The sequence below is a fragment of the Artemia sp. Qi Xiang Cuo genome, chromosome 9 (genome assembly GCF_049724085.1).
Source record: "Artemia sp. Qi Xiang Cuo chromosome 9, ASM4972408v1, whole genome shotgun sequence".
NCBI classification, from domain to species: domain Eukaryota; kingdom Metazoa; phylum Arthropoda; class Branchiopoda; order Anostraca; family Artemiidae; genus Artemia; species Artemia sp. Qi Xiang Cuo.
Genome location: NC_142802.1, coordinates 73,619,472 through 73,633,754, shown reverse-complemented (window position 1 = coordinate 73,633,754; position 14,283 = coordinate 73,619,472). Strand labels below are relative to the sequence as shown.

Below are 14,283 nucleotides of genomic sequence, written 5' to 3'. Positions count from 1 at the left end.
ATCTGTTAGGAAGTTTGGTCTCAAGTTTGATTGCCGCCTTAATCCCTAGAGTGAGAATTAGATCCTTTGAAAAATCAAACACGTCCTTTACGTCAAAAACGGCGCCAACCTGGCGCCTTGTTTAAAAATTAGCGATACACGATACCCTAAAACATGTGTGTATCGCCCAGATTACATCAGCATCATCACTCCATGAAACAACAACAAGTGGCACAGGTTGATTATTATAAGCTTCTTTTTATATTTAATCTAATTGATAGGCCCTAGACAAAAATATTTCCTCCTCGTGTGCACTAAGTTTCACTGAAAGTATTGGCATATGAAAGAACTCACGAGATAAAGAATTGCCTAGTTTTGAAAGTTAGGCTGCTATCCTTTGAACTGTGTTCAACTGCAACCACAGGAACTGGGGTATGTAGCCTAAATCATTTTCCGTTTTTGGCTGTAAAGGAATTTGGGCAACACCATAGGAAACTGGTTCTTCTGAAGGAAATATCTCAATAAAAAAGAATAATAGCCTAGACCTACTGTTAGCCTAGATTCCTTATTTTACCCTATTCAATTTTCAAATATGCAGTTCTGGCTACACACTCCCATCCTCCCCCTGATGGTCTTAGTGCATGGGCCTAAATATATATATATATATATATATATACACATATATATAATATATAGCCTATATATATATATATATATATATATATATATATATATATATGGTAAAATTCTACTTTAGTTACTTTTACCTATATTGGAAAGGGGTGAGGTTAGGAAACTGAAACTTTCAGGGATGGGTCTGCAGGCTAAAATATGTCCTGGGAAGGTATTTTGAAGTACTTATCTCCGCTCCTTCTCCCTCAAGAGGATCCTGAAATTTGCCTACATGACAGGTATATACCTATTGAAATTTTGGCAAAACAAAATTTTACCTTAATTTTCTGTTATAAGATTCTTTTTCTCTGGCTTTAGTTCTGAAAATCCAATTCCTGTTATTTGAGTAGTATTTTCAGCCATATCAATGTTAATTTTCAAAATTTAGGAAATGTATTTGCATATCTTTAAAACTCTATAAATCAGGATTGAGCAAAGTTGTGAGGCTGAAAACAATTTTGTTGGACTTCATTTTAAGCAGAAGATCTATTTTACAAGGTTTCACTTTTATAACACACAAATTTTTAAAGGTTATCAAAGGTCAGGACCCTCTAGAGGGAAATAATTAAATTGTTACTCTCTATATACAGAATGCTTTTATTAATCAGATTAGGCTAGCCTACCCTACATTTTTATATAATTTAAACTTTTAGTTTGTCATCCAACATTCAATCAATCACTCAGGCTAACTTGGTTTATATGGTCTACACAGGAGCTACTCTTTCTACAATGAAAAAAACAACAACAAAATGTGTTATTAGGGATGCGCTTTTGTATTTTAAGATATTTTGGTATTTTTTTCTTCTTTTATAATATAGCTAGGAAGAAATTGAATACATCACCTGAAGTATTTTTTATGCTTTTCTAAATATAATAATTGCTTCCCCAGCAAAGTCTAATTTGAGTCCTTAATCGGCCCTAAAATGTAACCCAGCTCAGGTGATTTTGATTAACTCACTAATGAGATAACTAAGAAGTAGGCCTACCTTTAGAAGAAGAATTTCTTCCTGAACCCAAATATAACATTTGTTTGTGTCAGAAATGAACTTTAACCCATCCTCTAATGTTCAGATATATACCCTGTATTGTATAGGCCTATAGGCAATGCAATGAAATGTTCATTATTTTGACAAACTATTAAATTAATTTGAAGAAAAGAATGGCTTGTAGAGAACTCAGTATATATATATATATATATATATATAATTCAGGGTATTTATTTGCATGTTAGGGGGATGAGGGTAAAGTTCTCTTCAGACACACTAACTTTCTAGTTAATTGGTAAATTTACTGTTTTTGCCTTTTCATATCATTTGGCTAGAATGAAAGTGAATGGATCCCTTGATAGCTTGTCTATGGTCTTTCCAAATGTAATAATTGCTTCTGGGGAAAACTTTATTTTGAGCTTTTAATGGGGCCCTAAAATGTAACTTATTTAGACTATAGTTTTTAGACTATGGCATAAAGTTAAAAAATTAGTTAAAAACTCACAATTTGTTTATTCAGTCCCTGATTTTAAAGTAATAAATTTCAGAGGCATTGATTCATTCCACATGCATATAATTTAATTCAACAAGCATTTGAATTTACAAAATTTTGCTATAACTAACAATAGTAAATGGAAAAATTGAGTCAAAATATCTCATTGTCTTCCTTCTACAAAAATGATGGAAAAGAAGCTTAAGTACACAATGTTTCAATTGAGAAAATTAAAAAATTGAAATACTAAGGGAAAGCAATCTGTAATTTTTGCTATCATTAGGTTGCTGCAAAGCTTATCCTACAGAAAATGCATCTTTTTCTGCAGATGTCAGAAAAATTTTTGACATCTTAGAACAATATTTATAAACTCAAATTTTGTGGAATTGGATTTCTATAAATCTGAGTATCTAGAATAAATTGTTTATAAATAAATGGTATGTTTTTTGTCAATTTTTTAAACCCACATCTAGTCATGATCATTTTTTGTATGGTGAAAAAATACATATATATATATATATATATATATATATATATATATATATATATATATATATATAGGTACTGGGAGCCAAGCAGCTTTGCCACCAGGCCCCAGCACACAGCAGGCTTCTATATATGGATTCTCATTGCTGCTTGTCTTCTAACTACAGTTATTTGATTATTCAAGCAAGTCCAAAATCTAACAATGATTTCTACTAATCTTCAAACTTTTGGTTTTCTTTTTTAAGGTTTTGGAGTTTTTGTAATCCCATTTTAAAATATACAATATTTTTACAATTACAAGTTCTTTGTTCTTTAGACAATTTAATGTCTTTTCATACTGAATCTATTCAAAAGTATTGGACTAATGCAGCAAGTCCGATTTTTACTAAGCTTCAAACTTTTGGTTTTCTTTTTTAAGGTTTTGGAATTGTTATAATACCTTGTTAAAATATATACAAATATTTTTTGCAATTACCAGTTCTTTTTTCTTTAGGCAATTTAATGTCTTTTCATACTGAATTTATTCAAAAATACTTGATTATTGAACCACAATTTATACTAAGCTTCAAACTTTTGGTTTTTCTATTTTAAGGTTTTGAAATTGTTGTATACCTTGTCAAAATATATACAAATATTTTTGCAATTACTAGTTTTTTGCTCTTTAAGCAATTTAATGCTTAAAGATATTTCAAAGATATTATTTGATTATTCAAGCAAGTCCAATTTCTAACAGCAATTTCTACTTAGCTTCAAACTTTTGGCCTTCGTTTTTAAGATTTTTGAATTATTGTAATACCTTTTCAAAATATATGCAAATATTTTTGCAATTACCAGTTTTTTGCTCTTTAAGCAATTTAATTTAAACTTCTCCATGCATGAAAATCTTCAATTTTTCCACTTAAGTATGACAAATGTGACAATGTTATTGCAATACTGTTGTAATTGAGATAGGTTTTTTTGGGTCAGAATATCCCAGGATATAAATTGGTTTTCTTTTTTAAGGTTTTTGGCTTGTTGTAATCCCTTGTTAAAATGTATAGAAATATTTATACAATTACCAGTTTTTTGCTCTTTATGCAATTTAATGTCTTTTCATACTGAGGTCTATTCAAAGATATTTGATTATTACAGCAAGTTTGATTTCTAACAACAATTTCTACTAAGCTTCAAACTTTTGGTTTTCGTTTTTCTAACTGTGTGTGTCTTTGCTTTTCATTTTTGTTTTTGACTTGCTCAAATTCTTGGTGTTGCTTGTCTTCTAACCATGTGTGTTTTTGCTCTTTTTTCATTTTTAACTTGCTCAGATTATCTGTGTTGCTTGTCTTCTAACTGTGTATGTCTGCTCTTCATTTTCATTTTTGACTTGCTCAGATTCTTTGTGTTGTTTGTTGTCTAACTGTGTGTGTCTTTGCTCCTTTTTCACTTTTGATTTGCTCAGATTCTTGGTGATGCTTGTCTTCTTACCACATTTGTCTTTCTTCTTCATTTTGGATTTTGATTACTTCAGATAATTTAGCAATGTCCTTTGCTTTATCTGCCTGTATTGAAATGATATAATTAATCCAACTTTTTTTAAGGTTTTGAATTGCTGTAATCCCTTGTCAAAATATATGCAAATATTTTTGCAATTACCAGTTTTTGCTCTTCAAGCAATTTAATATAAACTTCTCCATCCATGAAGATTTTAAATTTTTCCACATAAGTGTGACAAGTGCGACAACTTCATTGCAATACTGATGCACATAAAAATGACTTCAAAATTATGAGATATTATTCTAGTTTGAATTAAAACATGAAAATTGTAGCTCAGACATTATAAATGTTTTTGCAGTTTGTATAATAACTTTAGTGATTCTGAATTGAGCTTAAAAAAAAATCCAATTTTTTTCATGTCTTAAATACTTTCCATTTGTAATGTTGTATGCATCATAGATATAAAAACAATACATTCACTGCTGTGGTGAGGGGGGGGGGAGAATGATATATATCATCAAACTTTTGGTTTTCTTCTTTAAGGTTTTCAAATTGTTGTTATCCCTTGTTAAAATATATACAAATATTTTTACAGTTACCCGTTTTTTGCTCTTTCTGCAATTTTATGTCTTTTCATACTGCAGTCTATCCAAAGATATTTGATTATTACACCAAATCCGATTTCTAACCATAATTTATATTAAGCTTCAAACTTTTGATTTTCTTTTTTAAGGTTTTGGAATTGTTGTAATCCCTTGTTAAAATATATACAAAAGTTTTTGCAATTACCAGTTTTTTGTTTTTTAGGCAATTTAATGTCTTTTCATACTGTAGTCTGTTCAAAAATATTCGATTATTTCAGCAAGTCTGATTTCTAACAATGGTTTCAAACAGTTCGTGGTAACAAACTGTAAGTAAGGAGCGACCCGGCTCAATGGTAACTGAAACTCTAGAAAACGGGTTTTAGATACCAATAGATATATCAAAAGAATCAGATTTCAATGCTAATTTCAAATATATAACTTTCATCAAGTTTAGTGCTACCCATCAAAAGTTACGCGCCTGAGAAAATTTGGCTGATTTTCAAAAAAAGGGGGAAAGACCCCTAAATGTTATAGAACCTTAATGAAAATCACACCATCATATTCAGCGTATCAGAGAACCCTACTGTAGAGGTTTCAAGCTCCTATCTGCAAAAATGTGGAATTTTACATTTTTTGCCAGAAGAAAGATCACGGATGTGTGTTTATTTGTTGTTTTTTTTTTCTTCAGAGGTGATCGTATCGACCCAGTGGTCCTAGAATATCGTGGGAGAGCTCATTGGAACGGAAATTAAAAGTTCTAGTGCCCTTTTTAAGTGACCAAAAAAAATGGAGGGCAACTAGGCCCCCTCCCACGCTTGTTTTTTTCCTAAAATCACCCGATCAAAATTTTGAGATAGCCATATTGGTCAGCATGGTCGAAAATATGATAAATATGTCTTTTAGGATGACTTAATCCCCCGAAGTTCCCAGAGGGAGGGCTAAAAGTTATGAACTTTAACCAATGTTAACATATATTATTGGTTATTGGTAAGTATACAGAAGTTTTCATGAGGTTTTTTTTCTGGTAGTGGTAGGGAAGGGTGGGTTGGTGGTTATGTTGGAGGATCTGTTCATGAAGGAAGTTTTCATGGGGGAAGGGAAATTGCCATGAAGGGGCGCCGGACTTGCCAGCATTATTTATTGGTTATTGGGAAGTATACAACCATTTTCAGGAAGGATTTTTTCTGGAGGGGGGGCTAGAGGAGGGGGTTACGCTGGAGAATATTTTTGTGGAGGATGTTTCTTTGGGGTAAGGGACATTTCTATGAAGGGGGCGCCGGATTTCCAAGCATTATTTAAAAAACGAGCAGAAATTAAATAAAAAAACTAGTTTTTTCAACTGAAATGTAAGAAGGAATATTAGAACTTAAAACGAACAGAAATTATAACGTATGTGAGGGGGTTCTCCCCCAAGTCAATACCTTGCTCTTAATGCTACAGTTTTTTTTTAGTGCTTTCAAAAGAGCTATCTATTATAATTAAACGGCCTTTGTGATTCAGGGGTTTGTGAATTAAAATTTTTTTAACTTTTAACGTAAAGAGCGTGGTATTGACTAAGGGGAGAACCCCCTCATATACGTAATAAAAAAAACAAGCGATACGGCTCAATAGTAATCGAAACTTTTAAAAACAGAATTTTGATGTCAATAAATGTATCAAAAGAATGGGCTTATAATGCTGATTCTAAATATATAAATTTTATTAAGTTTAGTATTACTCATCACAGGCTACACGCCTGAGAAAATTTACTTGATTTTTTAAAGAGGGGCCCCTACAAGTGAAATCACACCCTGATTTAATGAAAATCACACCGTCAGATTCAGCGTATCAGAAAACCCTACTACATAGGTTTCAAGCTCATATCTGCAAAAATCTTTGAGGAGGGGACAGCCCCTTTCATATACGGAATAATTTCTGTTCGTTGTAAGTTTTAATGTCGCTCCTTATTTTCAGTTTAAAAAACTTGTTTTTTTTTATTTAATTCCTACTAAGCTTCAAACTTTTGGTTTTCTTTTTTGAGGTTTTGGAATTCTTGAAATTCCTTGTCAAAATGTATACAAATATTTTTGCAATTACCAGATTTTTGGTCTTAAAACAATTTAATGTACTTCTCCATACATGACAATCTTCAGTTTTTCCACTTCAGTGTGACAACATCATTGCAATACTGATGTATATAAAAATGACATCAATCATATAAATAGTTTTTTTTTCCAAATTTAAGGCTCTTAACGAATTTTTCAATCTATATATATGTTACATTAAAAAAAACAAGTTTTTTAAACTGAAAGTAAGGAGCGACTTTAAAACTTAAAATGAACAGAAATTATTCCGTATATGAATGGGGCTGTCCCCTCCTCAATGCCTTGCTCTTTACACTAAAGTTTTTTATTGTTTTAAAAAATAAAGTTGTGAGACAGAGTCAAATTTTAGCGTAAAGAGCGAGGCATTGAGGAGGGGACAGCCCCTTTCATATACAGAATAATTTCTGTTCGTTTTAAGTTTTAATGTCGCTCCTTACTTTCAGTTTAAAAAACTTGTTTTTTTTATTTAATTTCTGATCATTTTTTAATTAATGCAGCTTTTATTTTGGCTCATGGTCACTGAATAAGTAAATAAAATTTGCATGAAAAATTTGCTTTTCTTTTGCTAAATGACTGTCTCTAAATTTGGTTCTGATGTAATTTACAAATTAACCTATGTAACAAACTTCTATATTCGTATATTTTTCTTCTGGCAAAAAATACAAAGTAGCAGATTTTTGCAGATATGAGCTTGAAACCTATGCAATAGGGTTTTCTGATATGCTGAATCTGACGGTGTGATTTTCATTAAAATTCTTTCACTTGTAGGGGATGTTTCCCCCCTCTTTAAAAAATCAGGTAAATTTTCTCAGGCTTGTATCTTTCGATGAGTAGCCTAATACTAAACTTAATAAAATGCTTATGTTTAGAATCAGCATTATAAGCCCCTTATTTTGATACGTTTATTGAGATCAAAATTCTGGATTTTAAAGTTTTGATTAGTATTAAGCTGTATTGCTTGTTTTTTTATTGTTTTTTTTTATTACATATATGTTATTATGTATATGAGGGGGTTCTCCCTTTAGTCAATACCATGCTCTTTATGTTTAAAGTTAAAAAAAAAATTAATTCACAAACCCCTGAATCACAAAGGCTGTTTAATTATTAGATGTTTGACTATGCTGAACAAAATGGCTATCTCAAAATTTTAAATGGGTGACTTTGAGAAAAAAATGAGCATGGGAGGGGAACTAGTTGCCCTCCATTTTTTGGTCACTTAAAAAGGGCACAAGAACTTTTAATTTCCGTTCCAATGAGCCCTCCTACGATATTCTAGGACCACTGAGTCAATACAATTACCCCTGGGGAAAAAAAAAAACATGCATCCATGATCTTTCTTCTGGCAAAAAATGGAAAATTCCACATTTTTGTAGATAGGAGCTTGAAACCTCTACACTAGGGTTCTCTGATACGCTGAATATGATGGTTTGATTTTCATTAAGGTTCTATAACCCTTAGGGGGTCTTTCCCACTTTTTTCGAAAATCAGCCAAATTTTCTCGTAACTTTTGATGGGTAAGATTAAACTTGATGAAACTTATATATTTGAAATCAGAATTGAAATCTGATTCTTTTGATGTATCTATTGGTATCAAAATTCCGTTTTTTAGAGTTTTGGCTACCATTGAGCAGGGTCACTCCTTACTTACAGTTTGTTACCACGAACTGTTTATATATATATATATATATATATATATATATATATATATATATATATATATATATATATATATATATATATATATATATATATATATATATATATATATATATATATATATATATATATATATATATATATATATATATATGTATATATATATATATATATATATATATATATATATATATATATATATATATATATATATATATATATATATATATATATACATATATATATATATATATATATATATATATATATATATATATATATATATATATATATATATATATATATATATATATATATATATAATGTGTGTGTGTGTGTATATGCAGACAGTTAGCAAGAATATGTGACAACAACAGCACTGCAAACAAATATATATCTTTTTTAGAGGGTAATTTAACAAATTCCATAAAACTAGGTTTTTCAAAGAAAAGAAAAGAGCTAAATTAAACCAAAGAAGAGCAGAATTAAATTCAAACAACAAATAAAGCTTAAAATAACCCTTGATTTGTCCCTCCAATCTTGAGTGTTGGCTAGTGGTGGTCTAACAGAACTATTCACTTTTTTTTTGTCCACTACAAATCCCAGTTTTTTCTCCTGACAATTCAGAAACCATTTTCTGGGGCACCAGCAAAAGATTTAGAAAAATAACTGTTTTTTGTTGAAAAGTGTTTTTTTTTTTGTATTTTCATTGAAAAAAAGGAAAAATGATAAATCAGCCCCTCTCCCCAGAAATTGAAAAATAAATTTTGCCTCCCCCTAAATTTTTGTGAATTGATACCACTATAGGTGTCAGCAGTGCTAATTCACAAAAATGTAGGGAAGACTCCCCCTTAACTAAATGGCATTGCTGACAATGTTAGAGGATGAATAGTCTATATATGGATTTCCATGTCACTAAAATGACATAAAAATAATAATAATAGGGTCCCAATGTTTATCACACAATAGCTTTTGTTATAAACAGAAAAAAAAATTTCGATAATAATTGCTTGCTTACTTCTATACCTGGTTTATCATACTAAAAATAATGACTTTAGCTGGTTTATTTGTTAATAGAGACATATGTGGTTGCCCAGTACCTAGTGCTCTCATGTCTTTCTTTGGGCAGCTGCTTGGATTGATGGTAAGTCTTGGTAACTAAATCAACTTAACTGAGATTAATTATTAGTCAGGTACCTGTAATCAAGAAGTTCATGCCAATGGCCTTCAAAATGTTGTGATTTCTGTAATTTTTCATCCAATATTCCATATAATTTGTTAATTTTTTGAAGTTGTGTCTCACCACTAAATACATGGCCACTGTAGCTAAAATCTGTGTACATGCCTGGTTTTGTCACTACAAATCAGTTCAGCAAAAAAGATGTTACTGCAAATCTGGGTGGGGTAAAATCTGCTTTCTTTTCCTTTGTTACTCTAATAATGAAATAAACTCAATCATATTCATAAGGGTATACCTTAAATGCCTCCTTATATTTAAGGAGGTCTCTATTAAATAAATAATAAAATAAACTCAATCATATTCATATAGGTATACCTTAAATGCCTCCTTGTATGTAAGGAGGTCTCTATTAAATAGTGAAATAAAAACTCATTGAAAGAAAAATTCATATGGATATACCTTAAATGCCTTCTTGTATTTAAGGAGGTCTCTATTAAATAAATAATGGAACAAACTTAATCCTATTCATATGGGTATACCTTAAATGCCTTTCATAGTGCTTGCAGTATGATCCCCTTTCTTGAAAAATGTAAAAAAAAAAAAATGAGAGCTATAAACATATCATGAACATCCACAGATAAAATCAACTGATACAAAGTTACCAGTTTTTAAAACAAGCAAACTGTTCAAAAAATTGATAAGGGGACAATTGGGGAGGACCTGTAGGATCCTTTTTTAAGCAAGTTTAGCTCTTTAAGAAAAAATCCAAGAAATATTGTAATTCTGGCTTGCTGAATGGATTGATAAGATATTTATTTCCAAAAATTGCAACCACAAGCCCTGAAGTGCCATTTTTTATTAAACCCAAATAAAAAAAAAACAGAAAAGGTTAAAAAAAACATGCTTAAAACTGTCTAAAGAATGCAAAATTGAGCTGACAGAATGAATAAATCATTAACTAATCATTGTTTAAAAGGGTATTTAAAAACAAAAATGTTTTCTATGTATACAATGGATTGATTATATTTTGTATGTGTGTTACTATGAATGTCTGAAATAGGAGAATGTTAACATTCACTGGTAAATGTCTGAAATACCTTTTTTTCCTCCTTGGATTTAGTCAGTGTTGCCAGTCGACTTTCAGTTTTATGTTAAGTTTGATGGTTGGGTTAGGTTAGTTTTTAACCAGTTTCTGACATTTATAACATAATTTTGCCTAACTTAACTTTAATTTTTACCATCAAAGCTTGTATAAGACTGAAAAAGCTGATTTGCAAAGCTAATTGAATCCAAGCAGAGAAAAGGAATTTTTGGGCATTTACCAGTGAATGTTGATATTAACCAGATTTTGGACATTCACAGTGACATATACAAAACATAAGCAACGTGTGCAAAAGTAATGAACAGTGAGAAACTAGCAGCATATTTTGTTGATTAAAAAAAAAAAAAATCATGATTTGAGTCTAACTAATCTTATGACATAAGTATCTTGTTCTTCAGGTCCAAGTTACAGCAGCAACCTTGTTGCAAAATTACTTGTTTCAGAGTGAACAGTTACCTTGAATCCTAAGGCTACTATCCTAAAGGGAAACCATGGTTGCCATCCAATGGTTCCATGCAAAAACTTGCAGTATCCCTCCTAGGATACCTGGTATACATATCTTTTGAAGCTTGTCATCACTGGTTTTTATTTTATTTTTTAATTCTGTATTGCTTTTTGTAATATTAAAATTATATTTAAGGAGCAGAAACATGACTGCTTTAAATTCCCTGTTCACGTTTACAAGTCCAGCTGTAAAAAAGCTTCTTGGTTGGAAGCAGGGAGATGAAGAAGAAAAATGGGCTGAAAAAGCTGTGGACGCTTTAGTGAAGAAGCTAAAGAAAAATAAAGGAGCTCTTGAAGATCTTGAGAAAGCGCTTTCCTGCCCTGGTCAACCCAGTAAATGTGTTACCATACCCAGAAGTCTTGATGGAAGATTACAAGTAAGTCAAAAGTTCCTATTGTGTTGTAGAGTAACACTACTGGTTTTGTAGTTTCTATTTATTTTATTTTTTTTTGTGGGGGGGGGGGCAACAATCTGCTGATGATAGTTCTTCTTAAGTTTTCAAAGTAAGGTGTGAGGTCCTACTTGGGCTTTTTTTTAGGTCCAGAGTAGTTCCTTCCCCTTTTGGCAATATGGGGAGAATGTATAGTTTCTTATAATCAATCTTTATTGTAAAGTAACTGCTGATCATGGGGCACGGGGTTTCTAAATCCTGGTCATCAGAAAATCTACAAAAAGGGGTTATTATCAGCTTAATTGTAATCAAACTTAGTCAGAAGCAACAGTTAATTAGTATCAATTTGACCTCTACAGGGGAAGAGGGTAAGGGGGGGGGGTCTCTAAATTCTTTTTATCAGCAGATCTCCCAGAGAGGGTTATCTGATCACAGTCAAATTTAGTAGAGAGTAAGAGCTAGATTCGCAATTGATTCTTTTTATGATTTATACTTGACTGAACATCCAAGGGAGGGGGTAATAGTATTGACAGATTTTCATAATTCCTTCAAATCCTTTAACAAGACCTGATCAACAGGTTCAGTTATGGTACTGGCTGTCTTTCTCAATCTGATCTCTGTGGAGGAAAGGCTACTTTCTTGTTATCAACACCCACTATTGATCATAATTAAATTTGGTTGGTGTTAGCAGCTAAGATTTTTGCTTGTGCATTTGGATTCCAATAGATACTGTTGCTTGTGTTGTCCTGTGATCCATGGATCAAACCTGCTTATACATTTCACAGAGCTGTATCTGAAGTTTCTTCTCACACCTACAGGCATATTTTTTGAAAAACACATTTTAGTGGTAAAAGCCAGATATTTGATGATACAGTATGCTTCTAAACTTTTAATAACATGTTTTCTGTGAAAATTTTCAAATTTTTGCCATCCTCCTCCACATAACTGCTCATCGATGGGCAAGGAATAGAAAAGATTAGACTCTTCCTACAAATGGCCCTAAGTATCTCTGATAACTTGGGGTCTGAAACTGACACTTTCAAGGTGTTGTTACTCTTTAGTTCATTTTAAGTGCTAAACAACATCTTGAGAAGTCCAATTACTGCACATTTGTGTGCATCTTAATACCACTTGAGCTGGATATTTACTTTATGTGTTGGGGTTTTGGATTTATATATTAAAATATGAGGTGCAGATTTATCCAATTTCTATTTTTTCTTTTTTTTTAGTATGCCATGGGTTAGCACAGTAGAATGATGATATACTTGGCGATACAGACCAAGGGATTGGTCCCTCCTTTGGCAAGGCTGGGTGGATTGCTACTTGTCCCTGTAAAAAAGATCCAGCTACTGAAATGTTGATTTGGCACCCTATGCGCCATTAATGGCTCCGGAGGATCATATACTTTATCCTACAAGAAACATTAGGAATTGTACTTAGTAAAAAATCAGGATTGAGAAGCGTAAACATTTTGTTGCTTTATTAGATTACCTCAGAAATCGCATACGCCAGGTGGCGCGTGGCAAGTGTGTCAAGCATCGCAAGACTGCGCCACACGTAGCGCTCCGAGATGTGCACTAGGTGGTGGAAAGTGGGTGACCTATCGCACGTTTTATGAATGAAGTATGATATGCCACCAAAAATTCTGCTTTCTGGCAATCCATCCTTTCGCCAAGCGGAAAACAGAACGTCCTTGAATGGACTGGGAATAGAACACAAATATATTGAAAATGCGCATCGTTAATTTGTTGTAGATGTAGTAGCTTGTTCGGGGTTTATTAAAGGAAGTGATACTTCCCAACAACGTATGTGTAGATGAAGCTAGAGGTGAAATTTTATGGGAAATTGAAAAAATTGTGAATGTCATCTTTCGAATATGTAATTTAGCTCATTGAAATCGTGAAAATAACTTGCCAGAACTAAGCAGGATGTTTTTAAAATGACGATGTTTTTACAGTTTCTAGTTTTTTGTGAAGGGGTTGTAATTTCTTCAAATAGTGACAATTATATAAATAGTTGCAAATCCGGTCATCTGTTTCAGAATTTAATAAATAATTAGTGAATAATAAAGAATGTTTAATGAATATTTAAGAAAAAATGAACTAATAAATGAGCTTTTTTAAACAGGGTTGAACAATGTAATTTAATTTTTTATTTCACGTATTTCGTAGGTAAAAATTGTCAAAAGTAATTCAGTGCTGTGTTTGGAAACGGTCAGATCCCTGGCAATATCATGAGCTCATACCCCTAAAAGGAATCGCTTTGAATTCCTTTGAAAAATTTAATCAGTAGCTGATGAATGTTAGTGAGTAATAAAATGTTTAATTTAAGAAAAACAGTTAGTTAATGAGTTTTTTTATAAAAAATTGAAAAAACAATGGCTTTTTTTTCAAAATTTTACCCTGTGTGTTGGAAAATTTAATTTAACCTTGGCATTAAATCAGATATATTTTAATCGCTTTGTTTAATTCTCTGTTGTGTTCGTAGACGGCCAGATTTGTAGTATCGGGACCTCAAACCCCTGAAAAACTCTTTAAATTCCTTTAAAAAAGTTTGTAATGGGCAGTTGATGAATCTTCATGAGTACAAGAAGTATTTAATGATTATTTAAAACAAAATTTTATATTTAACGTAAGTGTTGTATTCCAGATATGTTATAGAAAAGGATTGCAACATGTAATTTATTGTTGTC

The 14,283-nt window shown here is 31.5% G+C and overlaps 1 protein-coding gene across 1 annotated transcript in view; it reads left to right on the top strand.

Moving 5' to 3' along the window:
- The first annotated feature begins 197 nt into the window (after nt 1-197).
- Nucleotides 198-14,283, top strand: part of Mad (mothers against decapentaplegic homolog 1) — a 47,594-nt gene continuing 33,508 nt past the window's right edge. The window contains exons 1-2 of the mRNA XM_089094174.1: nt 198-216; nt 11,336-11,576. Of these exons, the coding sequence (XP_088950300.1) occupies nt 11,346-11,576 (231 nt within the window). The 5' untranslated portion in view covers nt 198-216; nt 11,336-11,345. The remainder of the gene's footprint in view (nt 217-11,335; nt 11,577-14,283) is intronic.